Source organism: Spinacia oleracea, chromosome 1 (assembly GCF_020520425.1).
Source record: "Spinacia oleracea cultivar Varoflay chromosome 1, BTI_SOV_V1, whole genome shotgun sequence".
NCBI lineage: Eukaryota > Viridiplantae > Streptophyta > Magnoliopsida > Caryophyllales > Amaranthaceae > Spinacia > Spinacia oleracea.
In genome coordinates this window covers 134172862-134196609 of record NC_079487.1, presented here as the reverse complement: position 1 = coordinate 134196609, position 23748 = coordinate 134172862, and the positions used below count along the sequence as shown (strand labels likewise).

Below are 23748 nucleotides of genomic sequence, written 5' to 3'. Positions count from 1 at the left end.
CTCTTATCATCATAAATCTATTTCTCCATAACCTAGTGCGCTATCTTCCCCATATCATATCATATCATCATCATCATCAATCCCATAAACTCTATTTTCTCTTTGAACCTAGAAAACTTGTGGGAGAGTAATTTCTTACCATTTAAATTCAAGCTGTTACATAATTTCTTTCAAATTTGGCTCGATTTCGTTCAAAATTGTTGAATTTTGAGTCGATTTTGCAAGCCAAACCCTTGATTTCGAATTTGGGGGTTTTAATTTGTTATTTGTTTAATGAAATTGGGAATGTATAATTGAATTAGAGGTTAGAAGTTCGAATTAGAGGTTAGAATTAGAGGTTAGCTTTTCGATTTATTGGGATTAGAACACAAAATTTTAAGATTCCTTTTCTCTCGATCTTCCTTAGATTTGTTCTTCATTTTCAGAAATATTGTTCTTCAATTTGGATAGAATAATCGGAAGCCATGGGAGGTGGGAGGAGAGATAAAGTTTGCATCAAAGTGTCAAATTTATACCAAGTTAATGTAAAAACACCCAATTCATGTGTAGAGTAATGGGTCTTCGTGTCTTGCTCCCACCACCAACATGGTTGAATTAAAAACCCATTAAAGCTTCAACCAAATCGCTATTTCCATCGGTCTGATGACCCACAACAAGAATTGCAGGAGCTTCAAATGGGGTCGAGAATTCTTGTGCTAAACCATGAATTTCGTTGTATGCTTCGTATAATCTCCGTTGTTCCTCCATTTTTTCTCTCTCCTTCCCTCCTATTATGGCTACTCTTCTCTCCATTGTTGAGGGGGGAAGCTTGTTTCGTAATCTGCAACTTTTTAGTATTACAGAATAAAGTAAAGAGGTAGCAAGAATGTGGAGCCTTAAAAATGTTTGACGGTTTGAAATTGGATTCCTTTTTATTTGTTTCTTTGTTTAGTTTTTGCCGTTGATGCTTGTTCTTTCCAACACCCAATGCTAAAATGTAAAAACACCCAATTCCAAATCACAAGATAAGAACCAAAAAAGGACCTGAATTATATAAATGGATAAATGAACCAAAAAAGGACAAAATTACTGTCACTGCTATTGTAAATGCGCTATGTGCCAAAGGTCGTGCATAAAGGAAAGAAGGGGTTGTACTGGTACATCATCATAGGGAGAAGTTTTGATGCCAAACAGCTTGAAATGGCTAATTGGGTATTTGGTGTAAACAAGTTTACAAATAGGTGTATATTGTGCATAAAGTTTATAAATAGGTGCATTTGGTGAATTATAAACATGACTTAACGGAAGACTAACGGAAAGTCAAAATAGGGGTATTTGGTGAACAGTACGAAAAAAATAGGGGTATATTATGTATTTTGAAACACGCAGGGGTATTTGGTGAATTTCGTGAAACCTCAGAGGAATTTCATGAAAAAACCATTAATTAAATCGTTTTACACTATATTAAGTAAGATAGACAAATTTGTTTTAGTTTATTATTTTTTTTGTTTCGTTGGACAACTATGTGGTGCTAAGATTAAGCTTTCAGAAGGTAAAATAACACTTGTACTTTAAGCTCCTAACATAGTAATGTGACTGCATGGAAGGAAATTAATTAATAAATGCATACTACATAAGGTAAGTAGTACACATGTTATCGAATTGAAGGGCCAAAAGTTATAATATGTGATGCTATTGACTCTGCGTAAGGTAATGGATAACATGCCTCTAAATACATGATATATACTCCATACAATAAATATATATATATATATATATATATATATATATATATATATATATATATATATATATATATAACATGGTAGAAGAGATTTATGATAAATTTTTGTTGGAATCTATCTTTTATCATATTATCTACCATCTTATCAGGGAGTGATGGATAGCTCAGTTGGTTAGAGCTTCCATCCCGGTTCCAGGTGATCCTGGGATCGATTCTCATCCCCGCCCTTGTGGCTCATTCGCACCCAAAAAAAAAAAACTACCATCTTATCATATTATTAATCATGGTAAAACTCTAATATTTTTTAAACTTTTTTAATAAACCTAAAATATTAATTAATTATATGTGATGACGTGTAAATCCTACGTGGACGTTCTAAATGCTCCCCAAAAAACTCCCCTTTATATATATATATATATATTAGATTATATAATTACTCCATACTAGTTTTGACTTGATATTTTACTAATATATACACAAAATTAAACACTGTTATGGAATATGGTGTTGGATTAGTGATTTTTTTTTTTCACTCTATCAAACTTTTATAAGAGTAACATTTATTAATAAAATTATAGGTTTAGCGGTCGAAGTTATACATAAAACAATATGCATTTATTCATAAACGGATGAAGTATTAAAGAGCTACCATACTACCTTATAATGATATCAGTTTCGATACCCAGATTAATGATCACCCTAGACCTGATCAACTATAACCCGACCCGCTGACCTGACTCGACCCAACCTGAAAAAGTGTTGGTTTCGTTTGCTTAAAATATGTAATTTCGACCAAAACTCGATGGCCTGACCCGAAAACCACGCTTCGGCCCGCTAAGCCCTTACCAAATTTATGAATTTAAAAATATTAATTTACTGTGTTAAAGTTCGATCCGGCCCGAATCTTGATCACTTCAGGCTAACCCTAATGACTATTGGGCTTCTAGAAAGAAACCCTTTTGTACAAGTACGGCCTTATTAGCCGCAAAATTGGTAGTTCAGGGGTTTCCCACTCCTTCACCATCGTCCCCTCAATTTCAATTCGCCTCCTCCTTCTTCGCTGCCGCCTCTCTCACTGAAATTCGAAGCTCTGAAAATGTCGGAACGGGTAGAAGAACGACCAACAATGGCGGGGGATGACCATAGGGCAGTTTTCGTTGATACCAACCTCGACACTCATCTCGCCATCCACGTCTCCTCGCGTACTACCGTCAACTCCCTCAAACGTATAGTTCTCTCCTTGATTTGTTTAACTTTTTTCACTGATCATCCACTTTGATGCTTTAATTGGAATGCTTTCCCTTTTTCTGAACTGGGTTTTACGGAGTACTTTTATTCGTGTTTTTCTACAAACCCTTGAGTAATTACTGCCATTTTTGCCTTTTGGGTTTTGATTTTTGCTTACTGTACCATTTTTCTGAACTGGATTTTCTTTTATTGTTGTGATTCTACAAACCCTTCAATAATTTCTGCTACCTTTTCCTTTTGAGGTTTTGAATTTGCTTATCGAAAATCGGTGCTTGATGTATTCAATTTACAGGCTTAGTCATGCCAAATCGAACGATATGATGTTAGTCATGTTATTTTGAATCAAATTAGTGCTTGTTTCCTACTCATACTTGGAAGATATTTGTTTTTTGTATGCAATAGGTGTATTGTATGCGGCAAACTTAGTCTGTCAATTCAAATGATGTGGTGTTAATAGGGAGTTTAATCAATTGAAGAATTTTTCCATTTTTTTTATAGAACTTTGGGAAATCCCCCAATTTTTAGGGTAAGGTGAGAGGGTATTATAGAACAATGGGTGTTACTATAATACGGAGTACTAGAAAGTTTGTATTCGTATTTGCATTTGTCAAAACAGTGGGCTAATTTTTGCTTACTATTACCATTATTTGTTCTTTTTCGCTGCAGGACGACTTCGTCGTGAACATTACGAGTGCTTCCCGGATATTGGGGGGATTGAAGTTAATTATCTTTTGGTATGTTAACTTTTATACTTATGTTTCATTGACTTGCCTTTTCACCTTTTGTGCTGACCCTCATACCGTCTAAATGGATTATGTTTCTACTTATGTTTAATAGACTTGTCTTTTCATCTTATGTGAGTACCCTCAAACATTGATTATGAATCTTTGACACTTAAAAGTTATCCCATTATCATCCTAAACTTTGCGGCATTGAGGACTTGTGGACTCATCTGTCATAGTTACTCGTTGCCAAATTAGTGGTCAGTTGGTTTTAGATGAAAACTTATATTTCCTACTTTTCTTGGAAGTTGTTTTCCCTGGGAGTTTCTTAACAAAAGCACACCATCCCACTTAACATTCCGCTTAGTTTAAGGGGCTAGCTAACTTCTGCTATTTTGTGGTTAGAAGTACTTCTCAAGAAGTTCTCTGTCGAACAACCGTTTTCTGTTTCCCTAAACTTTATGCATTTAAACATGTCATTAACAACTAGTCACTATATTTGCATGCACAACTTCTTGGTGAGTGTATGTTTGTCCAAGGGGATTGAAGGATAAAATGAGTTTAACTGACAAAATTGTACATATCTTGTAATGAATTGAAGCGAGGGGATAGAGTTTGTATGTTTGTAACTACACATGCATACTACTTGTATATTTTATTAGTCATTGTGCTGAAATTTTGGTTGTACGGCTTGGTGTTTGGTTGCTCTTTGTAGGTCAAATTCAATGATAGCTACTATCATCTTCCAGACGATATGCTTCTCAAAACTGCTTTTCAAGGGGTAGTAACGGCTTGGTTTGTATCTGCTGATGTTTGGACAACTGGACGCCCTTTAGAAATCCAGAAGGCCGTTGAATACAAGCCCTATGAACCACTTTCCCAGCCTCACATTGAATTCCAACGCGTGGAACGATGTCCCCAGTTTCATAATGAACACCAACACATTGAATCACATCCCCAGCATCATAATGAATCCCAATACATTGAATCACGTCCCCAGCATGATGATGAATTCAGACATGTGGATCCATCTACCCAGTCTCATGTGACTCTCGATATGAGTTGTAAAACGAAAAGGAAGAAGAAGAAACTGAAGACAATGAAGAAAATGAACAAGAAAAAAAACAGTGAGAAAGAGAATGTACAGTCCATGAGTGGTGTGAAAGAGGATTTGAAGGAAGAGGATTTGAACGAAAAAACAAGCGATAAGGGTAAATTGGATGTCCAAACAATTGTGAGTAATACTCATTTGTAAAAAGTTTTTTACTGCAGATTGTTGTATGGTGTGCTTATTTCTGTCTTGTTTCTCCTTTCTTTTACATTTTCCCTTTTTGGCAGGACAAAGATTGTACCATTACGAATCTTGATGAACCATGCGAAGGTCAACGCGATACTGCTTTTGTACAACCATCATTAGTGCTTTTGAAGCCTGGCAGTGACACGAATGTCAGAGTTTTTTTTGGGGAAGTTGAGGTAGTGCATCAAGTAGGAGGTGAATTGTCTAGCAAAACACAAATTGATGATCAAAAAGCAGTTGACACAAGTCATATTCGCGGAGAACTTCCATTACCAGGTGATACTAGTAGACTTGAAGAGAGTGTCAAAACTATTAGTGAAATTCGCAAGAGAAAGCCTCGACACAGAAAAGCTGTTTCTGGAAAGGACTCTCCTATGTCTCCTGTGAAAGAGCAACAAGTTGATGAAATTCAGGAAAAAGCTGTCCCCGTAACTGTGATTCAAGACAAACCCAAGAAGCGGAGTCTAAAAAAGCAACCTGTTCCAGCAGCAGATCCTTCCAACTTATCTGTGAATCAGCATTTAAATGAAACAGCAATGGAAATGGATGCTCCAAAAAAAGTAAGTGAAATCTAGTCGCCAAGAAGTTAGCTCCCTCAATATGGATTAATGAGGTCTAGCAGCTGGCAGTCACTTAATCTTTTATCCCCTTTTTTTTTCTGAATATATGATACAGGATGATGCTATTTTGACAAGATGCGATATGAATGATGCTCTGTTGAAGTCGGACAACACTTCTAAGAAAAGGAAAACAAATGAAAGTGAACGAGAACGAGAACACACAGATACTGAAGAAGTATCACAACTGTACCATAATAATGTTACAGAGTTGTCTCAGAATGAATCGTTGAACTTGGTTAAAAGAGAGAAGGAAATTGAGGAAGATGTTCTCTCGAAGTCGGAGCACACTGCGAAAAGAAGGAAAGTCAAGAAAACAAAGAGCCCTGTTACTGAAAACAATGACAAACCTGAAGAGAGTGTAGAAACAATGAGTGGAATTGGATCACTGAAGAAGAGGTCTCAAAATGGGGAAGCTGATTCCAAGAGGGTCCCTCCTGGGTCTCCATTGAAAGAGCAGCCCGAAGAAGGTGTTGGGGAAAGAGCTGTCCCTAAAACTGTGATTCAAAGTGACAAACCCATGAAGAAGAGCAAAAAGAAGGAACCTGTTCCTGGGAATCAACAGTTGGAAAACACGATAAAAATGGATGCACCTAAAAGTGTATGTGAAATCAAGTGGACTGAAATTCTATTTGTCAAATAAATTTATAGGGTGTGGCAGCTGCAAGTAATTCAATGATGGCTGACTTTCTTTTTTGTTTTGTTTTGTTTTGTTTTGTTTTGTTTTGTCGGGGACGGGATTAGGTTGAACAGGCTGATGATATTGTTGCGGATGTTGAGAGGAATGATGCACAAGAGCATAAAGAAACGAGTCAGGGTGAAGAACTTCATGGTGAATTCAGTCAGGATCCTCGCCTAGAAGTATCCGCTGTTTTGGCAGAATCGATGCAGCAGCTTGAAAAGCCACAGGCTAGTAAGCAGAAGGCCAGGAAACTTGATCAACCTTCATCTATTGATACTTCATCTAATGGACACAACTTGGTTGGATCGAAGAAGAAAAAGGGCACTGCAAAAACTTCTGAGCTTCAGAAATCCGCTACTGATCAAAACCATGATAAGACCGTACCTCCGCTGAGTACTAAAGAAGTGAATCCAACCCTAGCTGAACTTACCAACAGTTCGAGAAAAACTGGTGTTCCCCGTGCAAGTTTGGATGATGGAAGCAAGTCTTCTGAAGTCTTGCAAAGTAAAGCAAGGAAGATTCGTGACGGAGCAAAGGCTAAGGAGCCATCGAAAAAGCTGGAAGAGACTCCTAAAAAATCTTCCCATTTGAGCACGAAAGAAACGAAAAGAGCAATATTTGAAAATGGAAATAGTTCATCTTCTGGTGAAGATGGAACTGATACTTCAAGTTCTAGTGCCACACAACCACCAGCAGACAATTTATCTTCATCTGAATTTTCGGAAGGAGAGAGCAAAGGTGTGGCTTAATATTGCTGTCAATAATTCTTTTTTGTGCATCAATCTTGGTCATTGATCCCCCAATGCAATGGGGAATTTTGCTCTGTTTCATTGGTGCTCATCTGCTGATTTACTGAAATTATAGTGTGTTGTGTCGTCAAAAATTCTTGTTGTGCATCAATCTTGGTCATTGATTGCCAATGCAATGGGGAATTTTGCTCTTTCCATTGGTGTTCTTACATCAGCTAATTTTACTGAAATTATAGTGTATTTTGACTGCAATTTCTTCACAAGTGAACTCTTCCTGTTGTTTAAACTCTATAGCTTAGTACAATCTTATTATCGTACAACTTTTGAAGTTGATTGATTTCATTGTGAGCATTTTATGTGGATGTTACTTGTGTCTTGCTTTCTAAATCTTTTTTGTCCGATGTCTTTTGCCAGATTCTTCAAAAGGTAATGGAAGGACCAAAACAAAGTAAGTGTAACAATTTCAGCTACGTTTTTTTAGTTTCATTTGTTATTTTCTACTCAAGAAATTGTGATTGATTCTGGTATTTGTTTGTGTAGCTCATCTGGCTTGAATCTGGAATCGGTTCTACGAAGCTCAAGGAGCTACAAGAAGGCTAAGTTGGTGGCTTCGCAGTTGCAGAATGAGAGTCAGACTCCAGAAATTGTTCCTGATAGTCAAGTAGACATGTAAGCCTGATCTTCTTTTTGGCGTAGTAGAAAACTAAAAGGGAAGTTTTGTTCCTCTTCCAATCAATAACCTGTACTACTCTCCGTATCTAGTAGACTATTATGGTGTTGGCTTTTTGCTTGAATTTTGGTAGTTAATTACTTCTATAACTTGTAGCTTGCAAGAAAGACCAAAATCCATGATTGAACTTAGTGTTATTAATGATAAGTTATTTGGTTTGATATTCTATCTAGAGGATACCAACATAAAGTTGGCTCAAGTGGTAAGTAGCTTGATGTCGCTTAAGGGAGGTCTCTGGTTCGAGCCTCGTCGTATACAGACACTCTTGCTGGGAGACTCACCCACCATAAGCAAGGTGTGCGACACGGGTCGGATCCGGATGTAATCGGAGTTAAGCTCCGGTGAACCGGGTGTGCTATGCGTAAAAAAAGATATTCTATCTAGAGGAAGGGCGATTGCTTTTAAATCCCACTCTCTTTCGGGCCAGCAAAAACTCACAACTCAATGATATTGAGCGAGTTCTAATTATTCATTTGAAGTCGTGTGCACAATAGGTTTTGGGATTTTTTTTTTTTTTTTTGGTGTATGCTTTTAATATCTTAAGATAAAGACAACTAAGCCAGTAAAATTTTCAATATCTTAGGACAAAGACAACTAAGGTAGTAAATTTTCAATTCTTAAAAAAAACATGTTCATGCATTCACAACCGTAGGTTTAAGAAGTGGACAATCTTGCATAAAAGTGGGCATGAAAGATGGTTGTGGATTCGACTTGCCTACCTTGGGCTTGAATAGGTCAATCCCCACTAGTTTAGGTTCGTATCGTACTGTGTCTCGTGGTAGATTTTTCAAACAATGGGGCTCTAGAGCCGTGCTGCGTTTCACAAGACATAAAGTCGCAATGCCACACGGGTATGAATCATACCTGTGTCGTGTTGGGTCTTTCGGATCTTGTTGTGCCTCGACCTTGACTGGCCCGACATAGTGCCATATATAAGTGGACAACCTTGTATAAAAGTGGACGTGAAAGATGGTTGTGGATTTGACTTGCCTACCTTGGGGCTTAAATAGGTCAATCCCACTAGTTTAGGTTCGTGTCGTGTTGTGTCTCATGGTAGATTTTTTAAACAACGGGGCTCTAGAGCCGTGCTGCGTTTCATAAGAGCCGAAAAACGCAACGCGAGACGGGTATGATTCCATACCCGTGTTGTGTTGGGTCTTTCGGGTCTTGTTGTGCCTCGACCTTGACTGGCCCGACATAGTGCCATATATAAGTGGGCAAAGAGCTTTTTCTCATTTTTTGATGTCTAGATCCTCCCATAGGCCACAAATTACTCGTAAGTGGCACCACTACAAAAATATACACAATACAAGGAAAATGTATGTACATCTCCATAAAAAAATATTGCAAGCACCTAAAAGTTGGGATCAGAGGTCTCATGATCTCATTTAAAGCAAATGGTTCTCGAACTTTGTAATTAACAATGGAAGTCAGAAATTCTTAATTAATTGCGGAATTAGTGGATCACTTTTTTGTGGGAAAGCATTTATGGGCCATGTTAGTTTTAATTTTACTTAAATCCATATATTTATACTCCTTAACTGCAACTCATAAGGATCTAACAAGGTGAAGTCCCTATCAACTACACCAAGTACTATTTTGTGATGGTTTAAGTTACTAAACATGTAAAATTTATACTCCGTAATAGATGTTGATTTGACACTAAACTTATCTTCATTTTACATAATACATCTGTTTCTGAAAGTTCTTTACGCTTTGGAAAATGAGTTCGAAATATGAAAAAATTGACCGGAAATTTTCACTATTATATACATCAAAACGTTACATGTAAGATCTTGTTAGATTGCTATCGGTATGCATTTTCAAAATATCAACTTTTTATAATTTTTTAACATACGAAATTGGATATATTAGTAGTTAAATATTGCATTGGAGTTCGTGCAAATAGTAACTATAAAGAACTTTATGAAACGGAGGTAGTAACATATATCAGCATTTATAATCACCAATTAAATGGACAGTAGTTAAAAAAACATTTTTACTATACATGATTTAGTTTCAATGAATTTTGACAATGTATCCTTGTCCTAACTCTAAGAGCAATATGTATATGATCAATGTTCATACTACTCCTGTTTCAATATAGTTGAAATTCAATAACGCACGTATTTTAAAAAGGTTGTCGATTCGAGGTGCTAAATTTGTAATAACAAAAACTTATTGGCCCTAAAATCTTCTGGCACTGTATATACCATGGCACTATACCACAACTGGTCAAATACTCTCTCAGTCTCTTTTTTATTGCCCACTAGAGTCGCGTAAAGTGTATATAATGTACACAATAGGAAAAAAATAGAGAGGTTGAGCAGGTGTAAAAATTTTGCATTTAAGATATTGCCGTATGAGACAAACTCAAAGGGAAATTTCAAAAGAAAAATAGAAAAATAGTGGCAATAAAAAAAGGGAGTACGGTAACAATTTTTTGTATTGCTTTTGCACATATTCAGAGGAAGCACTCGACAGATTATGTAAGTAACTATATAAGTACGAAAATTGACTAATTGTCGAGAAAAAGTGTAGTGAAGCATGCAATTAACACTAATTGAAATTTAGCAACCTAAATCAATTCTAATTATTTCTATTAGTACGAAGAATCACAGTTGTCATTAAAGATTAAAGAAAAGTGTGATTAAAATATATTTACATAATAAGAGTAATTAAAAAGCAAAGAACAACATGATTTTATGGCTATCATTACTTTCATTTATCTTTAATTAAATTATGAATGTGCCAAAGATTTTGATTTGCTAACGTAAAAAACAATCTAATCAAAGTATTTATGGAAAAGCTTAAGAATTGGAAAAAAAAATACTTTAACAATCTTAAGAATTGAAAAAAAATACTTTAATCACTAACCATTTCTTCTTAAAAAATCATACAAATAATCTTGTAACTGATGGTCTGACAGTGTGAACCATGTGCATTGCCACTTACCTCCTATTCAGTTGACATATTAATACACATGGTCTGATAATTAATTAAGTGTCAGACAATATATTTTATAGGAGACTGGCTGAAAAAATCACACAAAGAGTAGAGAAAAACCTTGTTATGGACATTTCTTCATGCCCAAAAATAAATAAATAGAACCCGTAAATATGGATTGGGATTCTCTCTAATAACTCAATGATTTGGTAATAAGTATTTAACTTAGTACGTAGTAACTTATTCTAATGAAATTTTCTCTTTCTTCCGAAAAATTACCTCGGTGTCTAACCCGAACCCGTCAACTTTTTGGACCCGAACCAAATCCGACCCTTTAAACAGCTTGACCAAGGGCTCAACACCAAGCAAATCATTAGCCGAGTACTTATCAGACTTGGTAGAAAGCGCCACATGTAGGACACAAACTCCGCCGGGCTTTAACGTCCGTTCGATTTCTCCGACGAACTTCGCCGGATAAAGCGCGTGATCAAACACGTTAGAGAACTCAAAAAGGAACGTGTCATCGGGAAACGGCTGTCTATGGAAGTCACCATGGATGACTAACGGAGGACACGGCACGAGGTCGATACCAATAGAATCCGCCACCCCGACACGGCGCAGCGCTTCCACTTCCTGCCCTACACGGGCGCCAATGCAAAGAGATTTAGACGAGTTGGTGAGTAACGAGTGGTGTTTGAGTTTTGAGAAGAAGGTGGTGAAGACTTGTATTTTGCGATCCCAGTCTCGGGTTTTCCAAAGGTGGCGGAGTTTTGGGTTGAGGGTTTTGTTGAGTTGTTTTTTGATGTAGGAGTCGTAGGTTGTGTACCCGGGTCGGATACGGATACCTGCAGGGTTGGTGGTGATGGTGGTGGTGGTGGTTATGATGGTGGTGGAAGGGGTGGTTTTGAGGGTGAAGAGGAGGAGGAGGAGAGGGAGGAAGAGGAAGAGAGAGACGGTGAAGTAGCGGAGGAGTATGGGGGTGACGGGTGGTGGTGTTTGGTTGTTGAGTTTCATATTTGCATGGTTTTTGTTTTTGTTTTTGTGTTTTTTGTTTTGTTTTGATTTTCTCTCTCTTGACTTGGAATGGTGGAGAGAGAATGAAGGAATGAAGGAGGCCAAATAGAGGATCGGAAGTCAACCAATGAGGAGGGTTTTATAACAATTGGCCAATTGCCATTTGGTGCGCTGTTCTCATGCAAGAATTCACGTGACCTCTTAATTAATTTTCCCTCTCCTTTTAAATCTAAACGGGTAGAAATGACCATGGATCGAATTCGGATTAGGCGGAGATTCGTTCGTATCTATTCATTTTTTGGTCTGCTCTATCTGTATTAATTTGTTACCTGCTTATAACCCATCACCCATTTTCATCTATTTATGATTCACGATTCTGCAAAAGAAAACATATGGATAGATTAGGTACGTGATTAGCAGGTGGATAATTTATTAAAACGAAAATTACATCGATCTAACTTAAATTACATCCATCTAATTAGGAGTACTCTATAATTCCATTAGTGTACGTTAATGTCAAACTTAAATCAGAGTATTATGTATAATACCGGATTCTTGACTGGATTCAGGCAAGTACCATAAACTGAAATTGGATTGGTTGAATTGGACTAATATAATGGTAATACCGTGCAATATATACTGTAACTCTGTAAGTAGTTAATAATAGTAAGTTCAAGAATAGTTTAGATCCTTTCTAGTTAATTATAGTAGTTCGATTAGACTTTTTAGGTATACAAGATCTAGCATTGATTGATAAATGTAGCTGGAATATATTTTAATTTTTTAATAATTTGATTCTTCTGCACAACTTTAATAACGAACTTTCCAAGTAGGACAATTTATATATATTCCGTACATATAGTTTGATGAGAGATTGACTATTGATAATTTGATACGCACATTGCTACATCTACCCACTGGGTAGATAACCCACTACTAATAGAACATTAAAAAACAATTAATAAAGCTGATGTGGATTCCACTACCACACTCTCTATTAGTGGTGGGTAGTTTACCCGGTGGGTAGATAAAGTTTTTTCCATTTGATACAATTATATTAGGAATTTTACAAGCAAGCAAGTGGCTACACAATTAACAAGAAAACGTTATTTATATTGATAAAGAGAAAGCATTCTACCAGATCGTAATTTTGCATGGGATAAACTATCTCACATTGACGGTTTTGGCAAGGCCTCTCTAATTGGACTCGTGGGAGGGGGGTTGTTACTATGTTAGAGAATACCTACTTTTAAAAGGTTTATTATGAAAATTGACCAGGTATAATATTTTACTTCTTGGTAAAAAAAACAAAATGGAATGATTATGTTTAAATAAAGATTAACATAACTTTAAGTCCACTAACCAGACGTTGAATTTGAGAAATGGACATTGTGTTCACTTTCAAATTAAGGATTGTTTAACACATTTCAATTCCCTCTTTTTAGTTACGGATCCATAAACCATATGTAGTGGGATGGGGATCACTCATCACTATTTAGAATAAGAAAAGTTAACTAAAATTAAATACGTATGTGTAGTAGTATTTGTGAAATGAACTATTATGAAGCTACGGTTATGGTTCCTTGCTTATCAAAGCAACTTGCTTTAAGAAATTAATTGTTGTACGTTGTGGAGTTTGATTGCTAAATTAAGTTTTAAGCAAAGTAAGGGATGGATTGTGCTCATTGGAAGGTGGCATCTTTGGGTAGTTAATTAGGAGTAAATCACAATCTCAGGTCCACAATTAACAATTCTAGATACTTTAATTTTCACAAGGTTTACCGTATTGATTTAGGGACGATGATAAAGGTCGCAAGTTGCGACAATATTTAGTTGTCGCAATCTTACGTGTCGCGGTTTAATTGGTACATATAAGCGCCACGTAGGTTATGCGTCATCATAATATTTTTACTATTAATTCAATATTTCTACTACAGAAATATGTAAATAAGGTAGCCGATATAAATAAGGAAAAAAATTAGAATATTAAGATTTTCCTACTTTTTTTATAACATGTATAATAAAAAATATAAGTTAAATATTTTAATTTCCAATTTAAATCATGACACATAAGCATGTCATGTCATCATTGTGACACGGCTTAAAGGTCGCATGTTGCGACCTTTATCATTTTCGTTGATTTAGACCCGAATTATGTTCAAAACTTGATGATAATGACCCAATTCTAACCAAATTTAAAATTAAATTAATCAATTCCGACAAAGTTAACAATTAAACGAGTTGATGATACTTTAAAGTTAAATTATACGAAGTTTTAAGACCAGCTTAAGCACATATGGCATATGCTTAGAGATCAAAGCAACTCGATCTTAAGATTTTACAACTCTAGAGGATCACAACACTTAAACACTAATTACATCAATTAGCACGTTATTCAATCATTTATTGCTAAATAATTACCAATTTAGAAAACACATTTGATACTTATTATATGCAACTCTATCATTCGAGGTACGGAGTACAAAGTGACAAATATAAACGGGGCGTTTAGACGAAGAAGCACAAAATCGAAATTGACAAATAATAATGCTAGAAAATAAACAGAATATTACAAACAATTTCCAGCAAAATTACCCCCCAAAGATCATCAAAAATATAATAACAATAATTTGAGTTTTTATTTAATATAACAAAATTAAAATTAAAATTAAAATTAAAGTTTATTGAGACCTCATCTTGTTAAGTTGGTTCAAAGCAGGCTGCAAAATATTGAAAAGAACCCAACCAATAGCAGGCAACACAACTAACAACAACAATGTCCCTCTATTATCACTACCCCTAGCAATCTCCTCACTTGCTGCTTGGGCCTCTGGTGTTGCTAACAAAAGCCCACTTGTTGCAAGCCCACTTAGCCCAAGCCCAACAATAAAAGCCTTCTTCTCATTCCTCATCTTGTTGATCTGGTTCAAAGCGGGTTGTAATATGTTGAAAAGGACCCACCCGAGAGCTGGGATAATGGGTAGCAAAAGGGCCAGCCCACGGTTGTCACTAGTTCCGGCCTCAGCAGCGATGTCAGCTAGTTGTTGGACTGCGAAAGCTGGGTCCACTGAGCCCAAGGTGGCGAAAACTGCTCCGGCGATTGCTGGGGCGGTGATTATTGGGCTTAAGCCCATTGGTAGCTTTGAGTTTGAAAGGCCTAGTGGTGAGAGTGAGATGGGCTTGGAAGTGGGCTTTGGTGATGTGCTTGTTGTTTTGTTGGTGTTGAGAGTTAAGCATTTTGTGTTGAGTACTGCCATTGTTGTTGCCATTGTTGCTGCCATTTTTTATGATGGTTTTTGGAGAGAGAAAATGATCAGAAAATGAGGAAGAAGATAGTATGAAGTTTGTGGTAAAATATTGAAGGGGATATAGGAGTGAAGTAGTAAGGAGAAGAATGAACCAATAGAAATGTTGGTTTCTAGATTCTTCTCTTATCTCTAAGATTGTGTTACTTGTATTTTGGACCTCTTGTTTAATGTCCCACCACTACTTTCTTATCACCTTTGCCTCAAATTTTCAAATCTTTGGTTTTTTTTCCTACCTTTTCTGGTCAAATATTAACTTAATTTAATAATATAATTAGTGTTTGGGCTCGGGCGATGTCAGGAGTATTATGTGAAGAAAAATTAATTAATTATTATATTTAATGAAAATTATGCCTGAATTTTGTTCACAAGATAATTTTTCTATATTAAATTAATATTAATTTTGCTAAGATATCATATAAAAAATCATAGCTCAATAGGATACCACTCTAGTGTTGAAAGTAGAGGTCGCGGGTTCAAATATTATGCAAATCATTTCTCGAGAGTGTCATGTGACATGTAGATGTTTGTAGAAACGTCTTTTAATATATGGTAATAATAATAAGTAACAACGATTATATTTTCTATCGTCCAATACTAACATAAATTTCTAAAATGTGAAACAGGATTAGTGGTGACTGGTGTTACATGCATCAATTGTGATTTTATGTAGGACACAACAAACTAACGTACTATACTTTAATACACACGGCTTGTTAACGATAGAAACAATTTTTTAGTTCAGTTGGACGTACAAACGTTTAATGCCAATTGGTAAAAGATCATAAATATTGGGAGTGATGATGAACTTTTGTGTTATTTTTGTTGAAAAAACTTGAGTATGCTGTAATTGGGTCTTGAAATTTAAAGTAAACTTGTGTTTGTGGCCTTGTGGAGTAGTGGGGCTATGGGGATGTACCGATAATAATTTGATATCACACATTCTTATTTACAAAGGGTGTACAATAAATATTGTACACCGAAGTAAAGTTGACTCAAAATACATAAAAGTTACCCTTATATATGTAAAAGTTATCGATTTTATATTTTTAAAATTTTCTTATTTCAATAACAAAATTTCTTCAAAATCATTAATATTGTATAAAAATTAATCATTTAATCTTTTAAAAAGTTAATTTATCAATTTTTTTTCATAATATAAAAGTTAACCAAAACATAGTAAAAGTTACAAAAAACTAGGTAAAAGTTACTTTGGTGTACAATAAATTTATTGTACACCTTGTGCGCACAAGACCTTTTGATTTGATATATGGTAGAAGAGATTGAAAACAAATGACCATTTTTCCATTAGGGAGAAGAAGGATAGTGTTACTTAGGGTGTTTAGTAAATTTGTTATTTATTCTCAATTCAATAATAAGAATGTTAGCTTTTCCGATTTTTCACCAGTCATCGCAACTCTTACAAATCATATCGGAGAATTTATAGAGACGATTATGAATGACCTAGTCTGAAACAAAATAAGTGTGGCTTGGGTAGCCCCATAACTACGGTGTTAGACCAATGTCTGAGATTAACCCCTACTATGGCCCATAAAAGTCTGGTCCGAGTTTTCGAGTTTGGACATGAATTTTGGTAATGATTTGTGAGTTCGATCAAAAAATAAATTAAAAATGCGGTAAATGACTAATGAGCATGCGTTTTTTTTTTTCAATACCCATTTTCCGGGTCAAAAAAACAACTACATAGCCAAGTAAACAAACAAACAAGCATCGAGTCAACCAAACCAGCAACAAGTCATTGAATCAACCAAATAAGCATCCAAGGTCATCCAAACAAGCATTGAGCCACTGAATCAATTAAACAAGTATATAATCAACCAAACAAACACTGGGCCATTAAATTAACCAAATCAATATATATAGTCAACCAAACAAGCACTCGATTCAACCAAAGAAGCAGTGAGCGAAGCAGTGAGCCACTAAATCAACAAAACAAGCATATAATCAACCAAACAAACGTTGAGTCATTGAATTAACCAAATAAGTATATAGCCAACTAAATAAGTATTGAGTATACCAAATAAACACTGAACCACTAAATTAACCAAACAAGCACCCGAGCCAACCAAAGAAGTAGCGAGCCACTAAATCAACCAAACAAATATATAATCAATCAAACAAACGTTGAGCCATTGAATTAGCCAAGTAAGGAGTATATAATCAACCAAAAAATCGAATCATTAACTCAACCAAACAAGCACCCGAGCCAACCAAAGAAGCAGTGAGCCACTAAATCAACCAAACCTATGGCCGCAACGTGGCTCCACTCCCATTTTCACTCGCAAGTCGCACCAGTCCAACCGAACACAACAACTCCAGCACAAAATCCCAATTCCCCACTACTTCTCCGATTTCCTGTCCATCTTCTTCACCCTCTTCCCTGTAAATCCACCCCCAATTTTCTAGGGTTCATCAGAACACCAAAAATGTCAACTTTTCTCTCCCCTCTTGGCCTTAAGCCTGTCCTCCACCCATACCCATCTCAAATTCGGACTCTCCAAACCCCCTTCTTCCACCGAACCCATTTCCGGCACCAAAAGGGCTCACTTTCCCGAACCCCACTTGTCGTGGTTGCCAAATTCGGATTCCTAAACTCGGGTCAACTACCGGACCCGGAAATCTTTGAGGGTACTGTTAAGGAGCTGTTTGGCAGAGCTGAAGGACTTCTATACACTATTGCTGATGCTGCTGTCGCTAATTCTGATGTTGTTGATGCTTCCAACACTGCTACCAAACAGAACGGGGATTGGCTTTCTGGGATCAGTTCTACCATGGAAACTGTTCTTAAAGTAAGAACTAATGGTTTAATTTTGGTTTTATTTAAAATGATTGTCGAATGCCATACAACGGGTGTACTGTATACCACATGTTTAGTCAGTTTAGTTACTCGAATTATCGGAAAAGCGAACAATACACTCGTTGTATACAAGACCTTTTGTTTGCGAAGTGTGATTTATTTGGTTAATTTAAATGAATAGGTGTTGAAGGATGGGTTGACGAAGTTACATGTGCCATATTCTTATGGGTTTGCTATCATATTGCTAACTGTGCTGGTTAAGGCGGCCACATTTCCTTTGTCCAAGAAACAGGTACATTTTTGTGTATTGTTGAAATTTTGATCACTCCGCAAGCTAATTTGTCATGTTGAAATGTTGAATGAATATTGAACTTAGAAGTGATCATTTGCTCAAGCTAATTTGTCATGTTTAGTGAATACTAAAGTTAGGAGTAGTCATTTGCGCAACGTAATTGTCATGTTAAATGAATATTGAAGTTAGGAGTGATCATTCGCCCAACCTAATTTGTTCGTTTAGATCCCAAAAGATTAGAGGCAAGGCGAGTATGAGTGAACTTAGGAACGGACTGAACTGAAGAAAAGAGAAACCAAACTTTGTTCTATAGTGCTAGAATTTGAAATTTGATTTTCTAGTGGAGTGTGATTAGAATTCAGAATTGAACTGAACTTATTGATCAAAGGACGAATTGCAATATTGAATCTGAACCAAGCTTAATGGAAATCGACATTTGAGAAGCGGAGGAAGAAGGGTTTGAAATTTGATTTTCTGGTGGAGTGTGATTAGAATTGAAGAAAAGTAATTATCTAGCAAGGGAATGACTACTGCGTTTCCCTTGACTCCTTGAGCTATAACTCTTATAGTATTTACTTATTCTCATCAAGGCTAAGACATGGTCGATAAATTGAATGGACATATCAGTATGGAACTGGAAAATCCTCTCTTCTTAAAGTATGAGGTGTTTTCTTGGTGCTGTAGTAATTGATGTAGTAAAACGACAATGATTGTGGTTTGTTCGAAAGAAAATTTATGATTGGGATAGTATTTTGCTGCATAGCAGTGCCTTAAGGCTACCGTGGTCTGCATGTGGGTTGGATTATTTGGAAGCATATGTCACAAAGCTTAAATACTAATTCCATATTGCTATTTTATCCTTTGACCAATCCCTCGTATGTATTTTCAGTTGATTGCTACTATGGCCTATGTGTATCTGTTTGTACTAGTACTTTGTGTCTGCATGTTGCTATACACTATTTTGCTGAGTAGTTGATTGAACATTATTGCATCCAGCTCTGTATCACTTTGTTTTTCTAGATTAGGATGGAAAATTAAGGGTGTGACTCGAATAGCATACTTTGTTTGCAGGTGGAATCCTCTATGGCTATGAGATCCTTGCAACCTCAAATAAAGGCTATCCAAAAGCAATATGCAGGAGATCAGGTAATCTTGTGTCCTATCTTCCGTAACTCGTTTCTTCACTTAATAAGGGGACTTGTTTATTTTGTTTAATGTGTTGTAGTAGTTGTGTATGTTTCTGTTGCTCTCTCTTCTGTAGTTCTGTGGTCACACAGTTTGTGGCCTTGGGTGATGGCGGTCTTCAGGGACATATTATTTGGTTATTGGTCTTTCTTCAGTGACAGAGTCTTGCCTTCTGCAGCTCGTCGTTAGAAATGTTTCTTTTTTGTTGTACTTTTGTCCTTCTCTTTCCGTTTATTGACCTGTTTTGAGATATCTATACGTTGACCACCAAAATGAAATATGACCTGTTTTTGAGATGTTGATTGCATTGGATAACTCTACTGGAGTTCCCATTTTGGGGAGACATTAGTTGGTTGGACCTACTTTGTTGTTTGCAAACGCTCTTTTTGAATTGGAAGCCGGTAACATTGTAATCAGGTGCTAGAGAAGGTAGCCATTCATGGGATTTGAAGCTTATTTTGTTATATATATGTAGGAGAGAATTCAACTTGAGACGGCTCGTTTGTATAAGCTCGCTGGCATTAATCCACTGGCAGGTATTTGTAGTCTTCATTTTCTTGGGCGACATTTTTCCTTGCTAATCACTTTACTGATTCTACTAGCATTACAAATTTATATTTATGAATTTAATGATTCTTTGATATTTCCTTCTATTTTAGGATGTCTGCCAACGTTGGCAACAATACCAGTGTGGATTGGTCTTTATAGAGCCCTTTCAAATGTTGCCAATGAGGTATTGCAGCATCAGTCATGGAGTAGTTAATAACTCTCAGCTTTGACTTCATTTTTATGCTGTTATACAATTGCTTTAATGCTACATTAGATCATTTACATTTTTGTTTTTTTTCTCATGTGCTTTTTTAGGGACTTTTGACAGAGGGTTTTTTCTGGATACCCTCCCTTGCTGGTCCTACTACTATTGCTGATCGGCAAAATGGAACTGGCATATCTTGGCTTTTCCCTTTCATTGTAAGTGCCTACTGACTTTCCTTGTGGTCAATCAGTGCTCCTACCTTGGTTCCAAATGTCAATTAGACTGGAAATAATGCTTAAACTGCATTGAGCCAGCACCGGATGCCACCATAATATCTCCATATTATTTTTCTATTTGATAGAATTTGGTGAAAATGTCTTGTATCACTTCTACTTGGGCTGAGCCCGTGGGGGTGGGTGTGGCTGGTGGAAGCACGGCCCATCCCAAGCTGCCCCTCCCCCCCCCCCCCCCGGCCCGGGAGAACTTATCTACTGAGTGGGTTAAGTCTTGGCCCACACAGTTTTCAAGTACTGGCTTCATTCCTGACTTTCACTGTCAAGTTTTTACTCCTGAAGCCATATCCTTACTCGATTTTTTTTTACAGGATGGTCATCCACCACTTGGATGGTCAGATACAGCCGCATATCTTGTTCTGCCTGTGTTGTTGGTTGTTTCACAGTACATATCAGTCCAAATTATGCAGTCATCTCAGGTTGGTCAACTCTTATTGATTTCCATGATAGTTTTATTGCCATTTGCAATTTCGCCCGACTTCCGTTGAGTTCCTGCAATTCTGTTGCACTATTTGTACGAGTAGTTTGTGTTGCTTTTGTTGTCAGTTATATATGGCACAACAAACCTGACTCATGTATTGTATTCATTCCTTAGTGTCTGCATGTAAAAGAGGGAGAAGATATCATGCCAGAACAGTTTAGCTGTTCAAATTAAAATTAGTCCATTTTTCAGTTCCTTTTCCTATTTACTTGATTTTATCAATTTCTTATTTGGAGGGCTAATATTTCATTTTCCCCAGCCAAATGATCCAAACATGAAGAGTACACAAGCGCTGACGAAAGTTCTTCCTTTGATGATTGGTTATTTTGCACTTTCAGTGCCTTCTGGCCTAAGCATTTACTGGTTAGCTTTTCTTTTCTGTTGTGCATAAATTTGAAGCCTTTTTATCATGTTGCTTTAATCCTGCAACTATGGTTTGGTTTCATTTTTAGGTTTACAAATAATATCCTAAGCACACTTCAGCAAGTTTATCTTCAGAAGATGGGAGGTGCGAACAATCCGTTAGGGCAACTTAGTGATGCTCTTTTAAAAGAAGAGCAATCACCATCGCCTATAACCATTAGTGATAGAGAAGAGCAAACACCACTTACAAAACCTGTCTTGGAAACAACATTAACCCAAACAGAGGAAAAGTCACCTTCCACAGGGTTACGTCCCGGAGAAAGGTGATAATTCGTTTTTGTGTTCTATTATTATTTACTTGTTCTTGATTGTGGAAGCTCTTTTTTGTATGCTTAACTCTTTATTTTGACAGGTTTAAGCAATTAAAAGAAGAAGAAGCTAGAAGAAAGCGTCAAATGGAAGAGGAGAAAATGAAAAATGAAGTACCTGCTTTAAATGCTGCATCCAAGACAGATGGCACTGACATCCCAAACGGTAGTACTTCTTTAAACGGGAGTGTTCATGATTCTTCAAAGGAACATCAAGATGCACATGAAGTAACAAGTGAAAATGGTCGGACAATTAATGTTACTACTGGACAAGATTTGGAAGATGTAAGCCAGGTATTTATTTTTATTTTCTCTGCATCTTGATTTGTGACTATGGGTAAATCTTAGGAAAGGTGTATGCCGTGTATTGGCAATTCAGAACCTAGGTTGCACGGAAAGGGAATTCTTATAATTAGGAAACAAAACTAGGTCATCAAATCAATCTTTTTTCTTACAATTTCAAGTTACACTTAAACTAACTAAGTCATTAAATCAATATTTTTTCTAACAATTTCAAGTTTGTTTTGTTGTTGTCAAGTTTTTTTTACAAAATAATGTAAATAAAGAGTTTATTAGAGAGGCTTCTTTATTTTAAAGAAATTGCCATCTTTTGGCTTTAAAACTCCACGAGGAAGAAAATAACTATGCTAGTCATACAAAGAAAATGACTCTTAATACTTCTTCGCTTCCTTTCCATGAAGTAGAAGATGGTTGTCCCGTTGTCGTCCCGTTATCGCTTTTGGGTCAATTGGAAACAACCTCTCTGCAATTGCAGGGGTAAGGTTGCGTACGTCTGACCCCCTCTTACCCCGCTTCTTGCGGGAGCCTCTTTGAGGCAATGGGGTAATGATAATGATAATGATGAGTCATACAAAGAAAAGGTGAAGTTTTGAAAGCAGAAACCACAAGTTTCATGAGATTTTCTGTTCATCGTTGTTTAGAACATCTTAGGTCTCATTTCATGTTATTACTTTTGAGGTTCCAGTTTTTGCTGTTGTGTCAAAATCTTAGTTTTTCAGTGGGTGGTTTAATATTGTTGCCAAAACTGGAAACCATGTAAAGTGCTTTCTGTAAAGCTTGTTTTAGATTTCAAGAGAACTCCGTAGTTCTTTACTACAATTCTGTTCACCCGTGAAATCAATTGTTGATTACAGAACTTTTCATATTACAAAATTTGTTAGTTTGAGAATAGAACAAGAATGTCTTGTTAAGGTATGACTTATTTATTTGCAGGAAGCTGTTGAAGTAAAAGTAGATTAGTAGACGAGACATCTTAATTATTAATCAGACAACAATAGAAGAAGTCGGAGCTTTAGTCGAGGAGAATTTTTATACCAAGTGAATCATATTAGCGCCAAAGACCTGATGATTTTGGGGTGCATCTAAAAGGTATGTACGTGTTTGTCAAATTCTCCGGAGAAAATATAGGGTACAATTCAGCTGCCAAATGAGACGTATATGTCCGAGCAAGAAGAGAATACTCTTGAATGAGATAAAGGGGTAAGACTTTAATGTCTTCATTTCATTTCAGTAATGTAGAGTTTCAGATTGTTGTTATGGGGGGATTGTATATCATGTTATACGAAAATTGTAAATGAGTTGAGAATTTTATGTTTCATAAACAATGCAAGAATTTGAAGCTGTCATACGCTTGACGTGTACGTATCAGTTGTACTTTGTTTCCAATGATTCTCTTTCCCCCCTTGGTTGTATATTTTTTGACCATGTTGATGAATACAGATTTCAGGTTTACATGGACTTATTCTTTTCTTTTCTCTTAATATCGCGTCAACTATAATTGTGACAAGCAAGTAAGCAACCCTCCAGGCTGGGTTCCTTGCAGGCAGTATTGTGCATTGCTTTGTTGGCCATATTCTCCCTTCCAAAGTTATGGTGTTATGCACAAGAGGAGAGTTTTGTTCCGTAGCAACCCCCGACAAAAGGTTACACGGGTCAACCTGGATTCACACATTCAAACCGCATGAGCACAATGACCCCGCACAAAACATTATCTGATTACTGATATCGATTATAAGTTTATAATCGATCTGTAACTGGCCGATGATCAGATTTGACAGCCCTAACCACTGGTCCCTACAAGGCATTGATACAAGGGGTAATCCGAATAAATGCTAGCCATTGTGCGTTTATGCCCATAGGA

The 23748-nt window shown here is 36.4% G+C and overlaps 4 protein-coding genes across 5 annotated transcripts; 2 read left to right on the top strand and 2 right to left on the bottom strand.

The window, feature by feature from the left end:
* The first annotated feature begins 2707 nt into the window (after nt 1-2707).
* LOC110793670 (uncharacterized) lies at nt 2708-7936 on the top strand. The gene is made up of 8 exons (XM_021998572.2): nt 2708-2949; nt 3638-3705; nt 4409-4927; nt 5032-5550; nt 5666-6208; nt 6352-7027; nt 7453-7486; nt 7579-7936. Exons 1-8 carry the CDS (start codon nt 2820-2822, stop codon nt 7709-7711), a joined length of 2622 nt encoding a protein of 873 aa, XP_021854264.1. The 5' UTR covers nt 2708-2819; the 3' UTR covers nt 7712-7936.
* Nucleotides 7937-10215: 2279 nt separating this feature from the next.
* Nucleotides 10216-11889, bottom strand: LOC110792914 (uncharacterized). Its single transcript, XM_021997738.2, has one exon. The coding sequence runs from the start codon at nt 11726-11728 to the stop codon at nt 10955-10957; it is 774 nt and encodes a 257-aa protein (XP_021853430.2). The 5' UTR covers nt 11729-11889; the 3' UTR covers nt 10216-10954.
* A 2449-nt stretch (nt 11890-14338) lies between these two features.
* On the bottom strand, nt 14339-15077 carry LOC110793660 (photosystem II core complex proteins psbY, chloroplastic-like). The gene has a single exon (NM_001426430.1). It carries the CDS (start codon nt 15007-15009, stop codon nt 14410-14412), a length of 600 nt encoding a protein of 199 aa, NP_001413359.1. The 5' UTR covers nt 15010-15077; the 3' UTR covers nt 14339-14409.
* Nucleotides 15078-17323: 2246 nt separating this feature from the next.
* LOC110793652 (inner membrane protein PPF-1, chloroplastic) lies at nt 17324-23347 on the top strand. Of its 2 annotated transcripts, none has more exons than XM_056830096.1 (11): nt 17324-17843; nt 18033-18143; nt 19215-19289; nt 19804-19864; nt 19988-20061; nt 20193-20297; nt 20687-20794; nt 21116-21219; nt 21309-21542; nt 21632-21872; nt 22821-23347. In XM_056830096.1, the coding sequence occupies exons 1-11, from the start codon at nt 17481-17483 to the stop codon at nt 22845-22847; spliced, it is 1503 nt and encodes a 500-aa protein (XP_056686074.1). In that variant the 5' UTR covers nt 17324-17480; the 3' UTR covers nt 22848-23347. The 2 variants fall into 2 exon arrangements, with proteins under 2 accessions (XP_056686074.1, XP_021854249.2); XM_021998557.2 differs by having other exon boundaries at nt 17326-17843; nt 21632-21881.
* The last annotated feature ends 401 nt before the right edge of the window (nt 23348-23748 follow it).

Excerpts from the sequence above, each read along its gene's own strand:
- LOC110793660 (NM_001426430.1), bottom strand. The coding sequence starts at position 15,009 with ATGGCAGCAACAATGGCAACAACAATGGCAGTACTCAACACAAAATGC.
- LOC110793670 (XM_021998572.2), top strand. The coding sequence starts at position 2,820 with ATGTCGGAACGGGTAGAAGAACGACCAACAATGGCGGGGGATGACCAT. Across the intron at positions 2,950-3,637 it reads TACCGTCAACTCCCTCAAAC|GACGACTTCGTCGTGAACAT; the intron begins GTATAGTTCTCT and ends TTTTCGCTGCAG. Across the intron at positions 7,028-7,452 it reads TTCGGAAGGAGAGAGCAAAG|ATTCTTCAAAAGGTAATGGA; the intron begins GTGTGGCTTAAT and ends GTCTTTTGCCAG.
- LOC110793652 (XM_021998557.2), top strand. The coding sequence starts at position 17,481 with ATGTCAACTTTTCTCTCCCCTCTTGGCCTTAAGCCTGTCCTCCACCCA. Across the intron at positions 18,144-19,214 it reads TTCCTTTGTCCAAGAAACAG|GTGGAATCCTCTATGGCTAT; the intron begins GTACATTTTTGT and ends CTTTGTTTGCAG. Across the intron at positions 21,543-21,631 it reads GGGTTACGTCCCGGAGAAAG|GTTTAAGCAATTAAAAGAAG; the intron begins GTGATAATTCGT and ends TTATTTTGACAG.
- LOC110792914 (XM_021997738.2), bottom strand. The coding sequence starts at position 11,728 with ATGAAACTCAACAACCAAACACCACCACCCGTCACCCCCATACTCCTC.